Source organism: Heteronotia binoei, chromosome 15, assembly GCF_032191835.1.
Source record: "Heteronotia binoei isolate CCM8104 ecotype False Entrance Well chromosome 15, APGP_CSIRO_Hbin_v1, whole genome shotgun sequence".
NCBI classification, from domain to species: Eukaryota; Metazoa; Chordata; class Lepidosauria; order Squamata; family Gekkonidae; genus Heteronotia; species Heteronotia binoei.
In genome coordinates this window covers 6,831,643-6,846,634 of record NC_083237.1, presented here as the reverse complement: position 1 = coordinate 6,846,634, position 14,992 = coordinate 6,831,643, and the positions used below count along the sequence as shown (strand labels likewise).

At 51.6% G+C, this 14,992-nt stretch overlaps 1 protein-coding gene across 1 annotated transcript in view; it reads left to right on the top strand.

Annotated features, from left to right (window-relative positions):
• The window catches only part of NGDN (neuroguidin), a 15,923-nt gene extending 1,314 nt beyond the window's left edge, over nucleotides 1-14,609 (top strand). Inside the window, exons 2-7 of the mRNA XM_060256514.1 lie at nucleotides 861-1,041; nucleotides 1,149-1,201; nucleotides 2,635-2,758; nucleotides 2,913-3,081; nucleotides 6,311-6,467; nucleotides 14,499-14,609. Of these exons, the coding sequence (XP_060112497.1) occupies nucleotides 861-1,041; nucleotides 1,149-1,201; nucleotides 2,635-2,758; nucleotides 2,913-3,081; nucleotides 6,311-6,467; nucleotides 14,499-14,609 (795 nt within the window). The remainder of the gene's footprint in view (nucleotides 1-860; nucleotides 1,042-1,148; nucleotides 1,202-2,634; nucleotides 2,759-2,912; nucleotides 3,082-6,310; nucleotides 6,468-14,498) is intronic.
• Nucleotides 14,610-14,992: the final 383 nt, after the last annotated feature.

Sequence of the window (14,992 nt, the reverse complement as noted above, 5' to 3'; positions counted from 1 at the left end):
ACGCTTTGTTGGTTTTATCTTGCGACTCTGAACGTCGTCAGCCGCCCTGAGTCCGCTTGCGGAGAGGGCGGGATAGAAATTTATTTCTTTATTTATTACATTCAACTTATATCCCGCCCTCTCCGCAAGCGGACTCAGGGCGGCTCACAACATCATATCAATACCATTAAAGCAATAAAACATATAAAACCATAATTTCAATTTTTAAAAACGTATTTCAATTTTAAGAACCATTCTATGGTGCTGCATCAAGACAATATAATATAGGCGGCATTGAATTCTCGAGCAGCGATCACCAGCATTCTATGTAATGTCCGGTGGCAGCCCTCTTCAATTAAACATCGAAAGCCTGCTTAAACAATTTGGTCTTACAGGCCCTGCGGAACGCAGACGAATCCCGCGGGGCCCTTATGGCTTCCGGGAGGGTGTTCCAAAGTTCTGGCGCTGCCACCGAAAAAGCCCTAGATCTTGTTACACATAACCTGGCTTCTTTTGGCCCGGGGGCAGACAGTAGATTTTTTGCCCCTGAGCGCAGTGCTCTCTGGGGGATATATGGGGAAAGGCGGTCCCGTAGATAGGCAGGTCCCTGACCATAGAGAGCTTTAAAGGTTAATACCAACACCTGGAAGCGAACTTGGAAGACAACAGGCAGCCAATGCAGCTCTCTCAGCACTGGCTGAATGTGCTCCCGTTGCGGCAGCCTCATTTAAAGTAATAAATAAATAGATCAGTGGCTACCGGCCACGGTGACTGGAAGTAACCTCCATGTCCAGAGGCAGTCAGCTTCTGAATCCTGGGCCCAGGAGGCAACGTCAGGGGAAGGCCTCAGCCTCTGGGCCCTGTTGTTGGATTGCCAGCAGAGCTTTTATGAAATCAGTGGGTGGGACCCGCTGCCGGTTAAAGCAGACGGCTGTGGGCTTGTGGGCCAGAGCCTGATTCCCTCTATATTTTGGCAGGTTTTGGAGAAGATGCGGCCCATCGACCAGAAACTGAAGTACCAGGTGGACAAGCTGGTAAAGGCAGCCGTTACTGGGGCTTTGGGTAAGACACCAGATGTTGACGTCTTCGAAGGGAAGAAAAGGGGAGGTTTGGGTGCACCCGCAAAGGGGTCCCTCTTCTGCGTTCCTGAGTCGGCGCTCTCGTTGCAGGTGAAAACGACCCCCTGAGGTTCAAGCCGAATCCCGGCAACCTGATGAGCAAGGTAAAGAGGGCGAGCAGAAATGGGTCGCTCTGGCCCTGGAGCAAGGGCTTCTGGGTATTCTGGACTGGGGGCAAGCTGACGGCTGCTTTTAAGCACGTGTCGTTTACTGCTTAAAAACCTGCAAAGTTGGATTGGTTATCTGTTGGGACATTTCCATTTCGTAGAATAGATGCATTTCCTTTTTTTTTTCAGCCGCTGTTTTAACACGGCTTCTGTCGCCTGTGAGGTTTTTGCCCGGGTTTAATCATGAGGGTCCTTGGGTAGGTTCAAAAGAAGCTTTTAAGGATGAGGCTGGAAGCAAACGTGAATGGCACGCGTTTGCAAGACCGGGTTTGGCCAGACTGAAATGAGTTCGGAAGTTACCGGGCAATTGTAGATTACAAAACCATTCTGGTTGCCCCTTTTTTCCACTTCTTCCAATGCTGGAATGTCTTTTTTTGAGGTGTGGTGACCTTGAATTGGTGACGCCGCAAACTGAGGACGGCCAAGAGTCCCGGCTCTGATAACACTTCTCCAGACGGAGCTCGTTTTCAAGTCCCCAAAGTGAGCTAGGGGAAAACGCTCCCGTTGGGGTGGGTGTAGAGCAGACGAAAGTGGAGGAAGGAAATCATCGCACAGATGGGAAGGAGTAGAGTTCGATGACTGGGGAGGGACGGTGGCTCAGTGGTAGAGCATCTGCTTGGGAAGCAGAAGGTCCCAGGTTCAATCCCCGGCATCTCCAATTAAAAAGGGTCCAGGCAAGTAGGCATGAAGAACCTCAGCTTGAGACCCTGGAGAGCCACTGCTGGTCAGGGGAGGGACGGTGGCTCAGTGGTAGAGCATCTGCTTGGGAAGCAGAAGGTCCCAGGTTCAATCCCCGGCATCTCCAACTCAAAAGGGTCTAGGCAAATAGGCGTGAAAAACCTCCGCTTGAGACCCTGGAGAGCCACTGCTGGTCAGGGGAGGGACGGTGGCTCAGTGGTAGAGCATCTGCTTGGTAAGCAGAAGGTCCCAGGTTCAATCCCTGGCATCTCCAAAAAAGGGTCCAGGCAAATAGGTGTGAAAAACCTCAGCTTGAGACCCTGGAGAGCCGCTGCCAGTCTGAGAAGACAATACTGACTTTGATGGACCAAGGGTCTGATTCAGTATAAGGTAGCTTCATATGTTCATATGACTGGGTTTCTGCCTCTTTGGTGTATTAGTTAAGTGCCTGGACTCTTAACTGGGAGAACCAGGTTTGATTCCCCATTCTTCCACTTGCACCTGCTAGAATGGCCTTGGGTCAGCCCTGGCTCTTGCGGAGTTGTCTTTGAAAGGGCAGCTTCTGGGAGAGCTCTCTCAGCCCCACCTACCTCGCAGGGTATCTGTTGTGGGGGAGGAAGATAAAGGAGATGGTGAGTCACTCTGAGATTTGGAGTGGAGGGCGGGGTGTAAATCCAATATCTTCTCTTCAGCTCAGTGATTCGGAGGAGGAAGAAAGCGAAGAAGCTGCCGATGGCGCAAAGGGTTCTGGGAAAGTGGCATCGAAAGGAGGGAGCAGGAAATACGTCCCGCCCCGTTTGGTGCCTGTACATTACGGTACGTGAGATGCTGGAGGGAGGAATGGGAGGCCAGAGTGCCAGGGGAACCAGGATACCCAACAGAAAAACACTCTGTCAGAGGTGGCTGGGCCTTGGCCTCAGCGGAGGGGGTTCCCTTGGCAACACGAAGGCCTGCGTGTGTGTTGCTTCAGATGAAACGGAGGCTGAGAAGGAGAAGAAGATGCTGGAACAGGCGAAGAAGCGAGCCCTCAGCAGCTCCATCATCCGGGAGCTGAAAGAGCAGTATTCGGACGCCCCTGAAGAAATCCGCGAGGGACGCTACGCTCACACCACCAGGCAGAGCCGGGAGGACGAGCACCGGTACGCAGCAGAGGAAATGAAGTGGGGGGGGGGGGCGGGCTCTGAGGTGGAAGGGCGGGAGCAAACCAAGAGAAGCCAGACGCCATAGGCTCGTTGAAAGGAAGCTGGGCGCAGGGGCTTCTGGGAGGCGGAGCTGGAGCTTAGTGGGTGGCCGTGGGGCATGCTGGGAAACTGCTGGATTTTGCCTCTAGAACTTGGGGAGATTCTTATGGTGGGTGATGGTAGCGGAAGGTGCCATCAGGTTGCAGGCTACGCATGGCTAACGGCAAAGACTTTTCAAGGCAAGAGACTTTCAGGGTAGTTTGCTGTTGCCCACCTCTGTGTCCCAGCCTTGGGTTGACCCTACTTAGCTTCTGGTGATCTGGTGAGATCGGACTAGCGTGACCCGCCCAGGTCAGAACAGGAGAACTGGAGCTGCAACATTTGGCACGATGAATTATTCCTGCTGCTTCCAGATGTTTTAGGAAGCTCTCAAAATATTTCAGGAAGCAGCAGGCCACAATCGATGTATTTAAAACATTTAGAAGAAGAAGAAGATATTGGATTTATATCCCGCCCTCCACTCCGGAGAGTCTCAGAGCGGCTCACAATCTCCGTTCCCTTCCTCCCTTACAACAGACACCCTGTGAGGTAGATGAAGATACTGGATTTATATCCCGCCCTCCACTTCAGAGAGTCTCAGAGTGGCTCACAATCTCCTTTCCCTTCCTCTCCCCCCCACAACAGACACCCTGTGAGGTAGATGAAGATATTGGATTTATATCCCGCCCTCCACTCCGAAGAGTCTCAGAGCGGCTCACAATCTCCTTTCCCTTCCTCCCCCACAACAGACACCCTGTGAGGTAGATGAAGATATTGGATTTATATCCCGCCCTCCACTCCAAAGAGTCTCAGAATGGCTCACAATCTCCTTTACCTTCCTCCCCCACAACAGACACCCTGTGAGGTAGCTGAAGATATTGGATTTATATCCTGCCCTCCACTCTGAAGAGTCTTAGAGCGGCTCGCAATCTCTTTTACCTTCCTCCCCCATAACAGACACCCTGTGAGGTAGCTGAAGATATTGGATTTATATCCCGCCCTCCATGCCAAAGAGTCTCAGAGCGGCTCACAATCTCCTTTCCTCCCCCACAACAGAACCCTGTGAGGTAGATGAAGATATTGGATTTATATCCTGCCCTCCACTCCGAAGAGTCTCAGAGCGGCTCATAATCTCCTTTTACCTTCCTCCCCCACAACAGACACCCTGTGAGGTGGGTCGGGCTGAGAGGGCTCTCACAGCAGCTGCCCTTTCAAGGACAGATCTGCCAGAGCTATGGCTGACCCAAGGCCATTCCAGCAGCTGCAAGTGTTCTCCTAGATAAGAGCCCGCACACTTAACCACTACACCAAACTGCCTCTCTACCTTGTGGGACTCCAGGTGGCTTGCATTGTAAATAAAATGCTTCCAGAAAACATACACAAAAGCTGGCAATTTGAACAGTCAATCCGGACTGCCAGTAAATGAAAACTAAATTAGTCAAAGTCCCAAATAAAGCTGCCTTTTGAAGATTAAAAGTGAGGGGGACAGGCGCATCTTCCTGGGAGGTCGTTCCATAACCGTGGGGCTGCCACTGAAAAGGCCCCCTCTCTTATGCCAGCCATATGAGCTTCTTGGATTGGTGGGACACTCATGTGAGTTGGCTCTGCTCCTCCCCTTTTTAAGGAAATAACTTCTTACAGAGCCCTTCCCCAGCAGAACAGGCTTCTGTGGAGACAGTGGGCTCTTGTTTGGAAATTTTTGAGCAGAGGCCAGATTACCATCTGACAGTGATGCTGATTCTGTGAATTTAGGCAGATCACAAGGGTGGGTTAGGAAGGGATGAGCCAGGGGTGGGTTCTCGTGGCCTTTTTCTTATATGCCCAGGGGGCTGCCACCGAAAAGGCCCTCTCTCATCTGCCAGCCAGGTGAGATTGCCCCTTTGGGGTCGGGGGGAATTTTCTCACCAGGCCAGATTGGCCAAGGGGTCTTGAAGGTTTTTTGCCTTCCTTGGTCCTACAGCATGGACTGTGGGGGAGAGTAGTAGAGGAAGAAGGATAGATTTATACCCCGCCCTTCTCTCTGAATCAGAGACTCAGAGTGGCTTACAATCTCCTGTATCTTCCTCCCCCACAACAGGCACCCTGTGAGGTAGGTGAGGCTGAGAGAGCTCTCCAGTAGCTGCCCTTTCAAGGACAGAGTCTCTAAGCAGCCTACATTCTCCTTTCCCTTCCTCCCCCACAACAGACACCCTGTGGGGCGGGTGGGACTGAGAGAGCTCTCCCAGAAGCTGCCCTTTCAAGGACAGAGTCTCAGAGCGGCTCACAATCTCCTTTATCAACCCCCCCCCCCTGCAACAGACACCCTGTGAGGCGGGTGGGGCTGAGAGAGCTCTCACAGCAGCTGCCCTTTCGAGGACAGAGTCTCAGAGCGGCTCACAATCTCCTTTATCAACCCCCCCCCCACAACAGACACGCTGTGAGGCGGGTGGGGCTGAGAGAGCTCTCCCAGAAGCTGCCCTTTCAAGGACAGAGTCTCAGAACGGCTCACAATCTCCTTTATCAACCCCCCCCCCACAACAGACACGCTGTGAGGCGGGTGGGGCTGAGAGAGCTCTCACACCAGCTGCCCTTTCAAGGACAGAGTCTCTGAGCGGCCTACATTCTCCTTTCCCTTCCTCCCCCGCAGTAGACACCCTGTGAGGCGGGTGGGGCTGAGAGAGCTCTCCCAGAAGCTGCCCTTTCAAGGACAGAGTCTCTGAGCGGCTCACAATCTCCTTTATCAACCCGCCCCCCACAACAGACACGCTGTGAGGCGGGTGGGGCTGAGAGAGCTCTCACACCAGCTGCCCTTTCAAGGACAGAGTCTCAGAGAGGCTCACAATCTCCTTTATCAACCCCCCCCCACACACAACAGACACCCTGTGAGGCGGGTGGGGCTGAGAGAGCTCTCACAGCAGCTGCCCTTTCAAGGAACAACTCTTGCGATAGCTGTGGCTGACCCAAGGCCATTCCAGCAGCTGCAAGAGTAGGGGGGGAGTTGTGAATTTCCTGCATTGTGCATGGGATAGGACTAGACGACCCTTAGGATCCCTTCCAGCTATGTTTTGATGTAACCAAATTCACGCCTGGAGTATTTTGGAACGTGCTTCAGCCGCCTCGCATTGTGTGTTTCTCACTAACCTTTGCCTTCCGTTGCTTGCTTGCTTAGCACCAGCTATGAGGAGAGCATGATGGTCCGTCTCAACGTCAGCCGGAAAGAGAAGGCTCGCCGGAGGCGGGCGGGCACCCTGGCCTCCCAGCTCACCACCCTCACCCACTTCGGGGACATCAGTGCCCTCACCGGGGCAGCTCCCCCCTTGGACGAGGTGAGTCTCCAGCTCCTGTGAGCCGTCAGCCTCGGCATAAGGCAGCTGAACGTCAGCAGGCGGGTTGGGTGGCGTCCGCGTGCGCGTGTTCGAACGGCAGCGTTGAAGTGAGGTACGAGTAAGCGGCACTGTTTGCAGCAGAGGGAAGCGAGCAGCAGTGTGTCTCATTCAGGCTCCCGGCTGGGATCGCTGCAGCGTAAGAAGCGTTAAGAAGAGATCTGGGCGAGGGCGAGCCGCGAAACAGCTGATTTTGCACGGGATGACGAAGTTTGAGTCCAGCGGCACCTGAAAACTTAAAACCCGGAATCAAACTTTGCGGGTTTTAAAGTTGCCACTGGACCTCAGCTTTGCTCTGTTGCTTCAGGCCGAGATGGCAACCCGCCTGGATCCGCCTTCATGGGACACACCGTTAATTCTGGGGTGGGGGAAGGGTCTCGCCCAGAGAGGAAAGCCGCCAGGGCAAAAGCAAACGCCAGCCGAAAGGTGACCGCGACCCGAATTACTATGAGTTGCAAAATTATGCAAAAGGAATATAAATTTAATAGTGCTAGATTGGACAGGTGTAAAGTTATATTAGGGTTTGTAGAATCTTTCGGGCTCAAGTGCCGTGTTCCACTGGAGAAAGTTTTCCTTCCAGACGTTTCGTTCTCGGCTGCGGAGAACATCCTCAGTGGCGTTGCAGCCGGAGCAGGCGCTCTGACCTTCTTGGCTGCTGTGCGTTGAGTGGGGCCAGGGCTGCTGGAGAGCTGCTATTTCTATGATATTGGATTTATATCCCACCCTCCACTCCGAAGAGTCTCAGAGTGGCTCACAATCTTATATATATATAAGTTATACTTTTTAAAAGTCCATAGTAGTCGATACTTTATGTAGCACTTCAACCACGATATCCAGAATCGAAATGCACAGGAAGTGAAAGCTGATGTTCCTCTTGCGTGTTATAATTTCAAGGGATTATTGGAACTGGAGTATCTACTGTGCATTTCGATTTTGGATACCGTGGTTGAAGTTCTACATAAGGTGTCAACGGCTGTGGATTTTTCAAACCAACTATATATTTGTCTGATCCAGCGCTATTAAATTTGTATTATTTTTGTCTGACTTTGTAATTCATAGTAATTTGGGTCACGGTAACCTTTTGGTTAGGGTTTGCTTTTGACACGTTGCGACTTCTCTGTATTTTAAGTACCTTGGGGCAGCAGGTCTCAACTTTACATAAGAACGTAAGAGAAGCCACGTTGGATCAGGCCAATGGCCCATCCAGTCCAACACTCTGTGTCACATAAGAGAAGCCATGTTGGATCAGGCCAGTGGCCCATCCAGTCCAACACTCTGTGTCACATAAGAGCATAAGAGAAGCCATGTTGGATCAGGCCAATGGCCCATCCAGTCCAACACTCTGTGTCACATAAGAACATAAGAGAAGCCATGTTGGATCAGGCCAGTGGCCCCTCCAGTCCACCACGGTGTCACATAAGAACATAAGAGAAGCCATGTTGGATCAGGCCAGTGGCCCATCCAGTCCAGCATTCTGTGTCACACAGTGGCCAATATATATATACATATATTTAATATATAATAAATATATATTACATTCAGTTCAGAGCCAGTTTGGTGTGGTGGCTAAGTGTACGGACTCTAACCTGGGAGAACCAGGTTTGATTCCCCACTTCTCCACATACCCGCTGGTGTGACCTTGGGTCAGCCACAAGTTCTCTCTCAAGGCTGTTCTGCTCAAGAGCAGTTCTGGGAGAGCTCTTTCAGCCCCACCTACCTCCCAGGTTGCCCGTTGTGGGGAGGGGAAGGGAGAGGAGATTGTAAGCCGCTCTGAGACACCTTTGGCTAGCTGAAGGTTGGGGTTATAAATCTAATCTCTTCTTCGCACTGATGGTGCCTAGTCAGGAAAGATGTCTTGAGGTTGTGGTGGGCAGGTTTATGAAGATTATTCTTCGGTGTGTGGTGGATGTGTAAAAGGCAGATTTTTGTTAGAAAGGAAAATGAAGGTAAGGCATTGTTTTTACTCTTCAGTAAGAATGCGTGTGAACACAGCAGTGGAGCTCTTTATATCACGGCAGCACAGTGCAGACCAGCAGCTAGAGCAGAGGTCCCCAACCCCCAGGCCATGGACCGGCACCAGTCCGTGGCCTGTTAGCAACTGGGCCGTGAGTTGTATAATTATTTCATTATATATCACAATGTAGTCATAAGAAGACGACGATGACATTGGGTTTATATCCTGCCTTCCACTCCGAATCTCAGAGCGGCTCACAATCTCCTTTCCCTCCCTCCCCCACAACAGACACCCTGTGAGGTGGGTGGGGCTGAGAGAGCTCTCCCAGCAGCTGCCCTTTCAAGGACAACTCCTACAGGGGCTATGGCTGACCCAAGGCCATTCCAGCAGGTGCGAGTGGAGGAGCGGGGAATCAAACGCGGTCCCCATCACACCAAAATAAAGGTCGCAATTGTATCGTCCCGAAACCATCCCCCACCCCCACCCCCGGTCTGTGGAAAAATTGTCTCCACGAAACTGGTCCCTGGTGCCAAAAAGGTTGGGGAACGCTGGGCTAGAGCACCGGAAGGAGGGCAGAGGAGAGAATATGGGTTTCATAAGAGAGCACGATTTAGAGTCACTGGATTAGAAATCAGGTTCTTTCACTTGATGCTGGAGTTCTGTGTCCCCTAACGATGGCGGTGGAGTCCGGAGAGATGGACACGGTCTATAATTAGCCATTTTGCTTCTGAAAGATGGCCATGACCTACATGGCTTTAAAAATTCATGGGGGATGGATCGTTCCACTGTTGTTACTGACAGCGGCTGAGTAAATGGAAATGTCCACGTTCAGAGGCAGCGCGCTCCTGAATACCAGCTGTTGCAGCTGTCTTCCGGCTAGAAACATCTGGCTAGCCCCAGTGGAAAACTCTGTTGTGTTGGATGGGCGGTTAGCTTGATCCGTGACGGCTTGGGACACGTTATGTCGATTGGCGTGCCTGAAAGAACGATTGCAGAATGAATAGCAGAAACGAAAGCGGTCTGTCATGCCTTTAGAACAAGGTAGGAGTCAAGTGGCACCTTTAAGACCAACAAAGTTTTATTCCGAATGGAAGCTTTCGTGCGTGCGTGCACACTTCTTCAGATGAGGAATCAGGTACATGTAACTTGGTAGGCAGTGGTTTAGAAGTCTAGTGCCCAGATCACGTGATGTGATGGTATCGCTTTACTCTGCTCTGGCAAGACCTCACCTGGAGTATTGTGTTCAGCTTGGGGCACCACATTTTAAGAAGGATAGAGACAAGCTGAAACGGGTCCAGAGGAGGGCGATGAAGATGGTGAGGGGTCTGGAGACCAAGTCCTATGAGGAAAGGTTGAAAGAGCTGGGGATGTTTAGCCTGGAGAGGAGGTGGCTGAGAGGTGATACGATCACCATCTTCAAGCATTTGAAAGGCTGTCCTATAGAGGATGGTGTGGAATTGTTTTCTGTGGCCCCGGAAGGTAGGACCAGAACCAATGGCTTGAAAATAAATCAAAAGACTTTCCGGCTCAACATTAGGAAGAACTTCCTGACCATTAGAGCGATTCCTCAATGGAACAGGCTTCCTCGGGAGGTGGTGGGCTCTCCTTCCTTGGAGGTTTTTAAAAAGAGGCTAGATGGCCATCTGACAGCAATGGAGATCCTGTGAATTTAGGGGGAGGTGTTTGTGAGTTTCCTGCATTGTGCAGGGGGTTGGGCTAGATGACCCTGGAGGTCCCTTCCAACTCTAGGATTCTATGTTTTAACTGGGCTCTCCTTCCTTGGAGGTTTTTAAACAGAGGCTAGATGGCCATCTGACAGCAATGGAGATCCTGTGAATTTAGGGGGAGGTGTTTGTGAGTTTCCTGCATTGTGCAGGGGGTTGGGCTAGATGACCCTGGAGGTCCCTTCCAACTCTAGGATTCTATGTTTTAACTGGGCTCTCCTTCCTTGGAGGTTTATAAGCAGAGGCTAGATGGCCATCTGACAGCAATGAAGATCCTGTGAATTTAGGGGGAGGTGTTTGTGAGTTTCCTGCATTGTGCAGGGGGTTGGGCTAGATGACCCTGGAGGTCCCTTCCAACTCTACGATTCTATGTTTTAACTGGGCTCTCCTTCCTTGGAGGTTTATAAGCAGAGGCTAGATGGCCATCTGACAGCAATGAAGATCCTGTGAATTTAGGGGGAGGTGTTTGTAAGTTTCCTGCATTGTGCAGGGGGTTGGGCTAGATGACTCTAGAGGTCCCTTCCAACTCCTATGATTCTAATGCAAAGTGGTACAAATATAATATCCATTCTAAAATGGTACAGATTTAAGATCCATTCTAAACCACTGCCTGGTAGTTCTGTAGCTCTGCTCACTGTACCTGATTCCTCGTCTGAAGAAGCGTGCATGCACACACGAAAGCTTCCATTCTGAATAAACCTTTGTTGGTCTTAAAGGTGCACCTGGACTCCTACTTTGTTCTGCTGCTTCAGACCAACACGGCTGCCCACCTGGACCTCCCTGTAACGCCTTTAGTTTCATTTGGCCGAGGGCCTGTCTGTCTAAGGGACCGCCTTTCCCCATATATTCCCCAGAGAGCACTGCATTCAGGAACTCAAAATCTACTGTCTGTCCCCGGACCAAGGGCGTCCAGACTGGGCTCTGTACAGGCCAGGGCCTTCTCAGTGGCAGCACCAATGCTCGAGGCCATAAGAGCCCCACGGGATCTCTCCCAATTCTGCAGGGCTTGTGAAACCGAACTTTTCAAACAAGCCTGTAACAACTAGGGGAGAAGGCTGCCGCTCTTTTTCTGCTGGGCAACTCCCACCAGGAAGGAGGTAATGGGAAAGACCTCTGCCTGAGACCCTGGAGACTAAAGGAGAAGGGCTGTGGCTCAGTGGCAGAGCATCTGCCTGGCGTGCAGAAGGTCCCAGGTTCAATCCCCAGCATCTCCAGTTAAAGGATCAGGCAGGAGGTGATGGGAAAGACCTCAGCCTGAGACCCTGGAGACTAATGGAGAAGGGCTGTGGCTCAGTGGCAGAGCATCTGCCTGGCGTGCAGAAGGTTCCAGGTTCAATCCCCAGCACCTCCAGCTAAAAGAACCAGGCAGGAGGTGATGGGAAAGACCTCTGCCTGAGACCATGGAGACTAAAGGAGAAGGGCTGTGGCTCAGTAGCAGAGCATCTGCCTGGCATGCAGAAGGTCCCAGGTTCAATCCCCAGCATCTCCAGTTAAAGGATCAGGCAGGAGGTGATGGGAAAGACCTCTACCTGAGACCCTGGAGACTAATGGAGAAGGGCTGTGGCTCCGTGGCAGAGCATCTGCCTGGCGTGCAGAAGGTCCCAGGTTCAATCCCCAGCACCTCCAGCTAAAAGAACCAGGCAGGAGGTGATGGGAAAGACCTCTGCCTGAGACTAAAGGAGAAGGCGTGCAGGAGGTCCCAGGTTCAATCCCCGGCATCTCCAGTTAAAGGATCAGGCAGGAGGTGATGGGAAAGACCTCTACCTGAGACCCTGGAGACTAATGGAGAAGGGCTGTGGCTCAGTGGCAGAGCATCTGCCTGGCATGCAGAAGGTCCCAGGTTCAATCCCTGGCATCTCCAGTTAAAGGATCAGGCAGGAGGTGATGGGAAAGACCTCCGTCTGAGACCCTGGAGAGCCTCTGCCAGGCTGAGCAGACCACACAGACTTGGGTGGACTTGACGGTCTGTATCACGTGTCGAAAGCAGCTTCATCAGTCAGAGTCTCGTGAAATACCATGCAGGTTTTTGCTTTCTCTGGGACTTTCTCTAGAATGGCCAAACTTGCTTAGTGTAAGAGCCGCATAGAATAAACATCAGGTATATTTGAGAGCTGCAAGACATAAACGTCAGACGTTTGAGAGCCGCAAGACAGGAAGGGAGGTGGGTGGGTGAGGGGAAAGAAAGCAAATACACAGGGGAGGAAGAGGCGGAAAGAAAGCAACTTTAACTTTAAATGCATTCTCCAAGTTGCTGATTAACTTCAAGAGCCACGGTATGTGTGAAAGAACCACATGTGGCTCCCGAGCCACAGTTGGGCCCCCCTTGGCCTAGTTTTTTAGTTGGGAATAAACAAATAAACCTGGACAGGCTCTGAAGATCTCAGTTCTGCTGCAGTCTTCTCTTGGGTCCTGTTTCAGAGCATTGCATGGTTTTGTGTCTGGAATTCTTCCGTGGGATCACCGTTGTTGGCTACAGTCCCGATCACATGGTAGTGACGGACATTTCAGGTTTTGGGATGTCCTATCTTTCAGAGAAGATGCTTCATGCCTTTCTCCCAGTTAAGTGTGAGCTGGCACTTGTGCATTAGGAGGTTGTGGAATAAGCGAAAGGAGAACAATAAAGATGCGTGGAATTCAGTTAACCTTTTCTCTTGGTAACACGCCTAATGTTTTGTTTCCAAGTTGACAAGAGACGGGGTTCTGTCCGACCCTCACCTGGTTCTGGAGGCAGGTTGCTAGCCAAAAAACGCTGTCCAGAAATCTAAATTTGGTCAAAATGAGGTTGTAATGTATTGATAGACAGGGAGTGTGCCATGACACATGACTGAAAGCCAGTTTGATTGAGAGCCAGTTTGGTGTAGTGGTTAAGTGTGCAGACTCTTATCTGGGAGAGCCGAGTTTGATTTCCCACTCCTCCATTTACAGCTGCTGGAAAGGCCTTGGGTCAGCCATAGCTCTCGCAGAGCTGTCTTTGAAAGGGAAGCTTCTGAGAGAGGTGTCTCTGCCCCACCTACCTCACAGGGTGTCTGCTGTGGGGGAGGAAGGGAAAGGAGATTGTGAGCTGCTCTGAGACTCTGATTAGAGTGCAAGAAGATGATACTGGATTTATATCCCACCCTATACTCCAAGTCTCAGAGCGGTCACAATCTCCTTTACCTTCTCCCCCCTCCCCCAACATCAGACACCCTGTGAGGTAAGCGGGGCTGAGAGAGCTCTCCCAGAAGCTGCCCACTGAGAGCTCTACGAGAGCTATGGCTGACCCAAGGCCATTCCAGCAGCTGCAAGTGAAGGAGTGGGGAATCAAACCCGGTTCTCCCTGATTAGAGTCCGCGCACTTAACCACTTAGCAAGAGCTCTGGCTGACCCAAGGCCATTGCAGCAGCTGCAAGTGGAGGAGTGGGGGAATCAAACCTAGTTCTCCCCGATTAGAGTCCGCGCACTTAACCACTTAGCAAGAGCTCTGGCTGACCCAAGGCCATTGTAGCAGCTGCAGGTGGAGGAGTGGGGAATCAAACCCGGTTCTCCCAGATTAAGTCCACGCACTTAACCACTTAGCAAGAGCTATGGCTGACCCAAGGTCATTCTAGCAGCTGCAAGTGGAGGAGTGGGGGAATCAAACCCGGTTCTCCCCGATTAGAGTCCGCGCACTTAACCACTTAGCAAGAGCTATGGCTGACCCAAGGCCATCCCAGCAGCTGCAAGTGGAGGAGTCGGGAATCAAACCCGGTTCTCCCTGATTAGAGTCTGCGCACTTAACCACTTAGCAAGAGCTATGGCTGACCCAAGGCCATTCCAGCAGTTGCAAGTGGAGGAGTCGGGAATCAAACCCGGTTCTCCCCGATTAGAGTCCGCGCACTTAACCACTTAGCAAGAGCTCTGGCTGACCCAAGGCCATTCCAGCAGGTGCAAGTGGAGGAGTCGGGAATCAAACCCGGTTCTCCCTGATTAGAGTCCGCGCACTTAACCACTTAGCAAGAGCTATGGCTGACCCAAGGTCATTCCTGCAGGTGCAAGTGGAGGAGTGGGGAATCAAACCCGGTTCTCCCAGATTAGAGTCCGCGCACTTCGCCACGACACCAAACTGGAGGGCAGGATAGAAACTGGAGGGCAGGATACAAATCCAATGTCTTCTGTCTTGTCATTAAATCGACTGATCCATAATTCTAAGCCACACTCTGGGGAACGTTCTGAAAATATCTTTCCACGCATGGCTCCATGTAACTTAAAAAAACAAACAAAAATCTCCTGGTTTTTTGCAAGGCCTTTCACATCTCTTGTCATTGACCTGCCTTTCAGGATCTGAGCCCCCAGAAGAAGAAAAGGAAGAAGATCGGCACGAGATATGGCAAGAAGAAGAAGGGTGAGTGTGGCTGTGAATCCTCCTTCGCTGAGCAGGCCGCGCCTTGACCTGGACTCCCAGGGTGCACCTGGGTGTGGGCAGACGACACAAGGTGGTGAGGCTGTCCCTGGAGTGTACCGCTTCGGTCCAGGAGCCCGGTGAGAGATCTCAGGGTCGAAAGCTTTCCTGCGGAGGCGGAGGAATACAAAATGACCTTAGCCGCAAGAAGAAGGTTCTTCCCCAGCAACATTAATTAAGGAAGGAAGTTAAGAATCTTAATTAAAGGACGATCCTCCGGAGCTTTGGAACCCGCTCTCCTCCGCCTGAAATGGTACGCTCCAGGAACAGGTTCGCCCATCTCCGTGTAAAAGTGGGCTGCAGTCTTGACGTCCCCTTCCTCGCCCTTGAAAATTCTCACCAGGAAAGCAAGTTTGGTGATATCTGTCAGGTT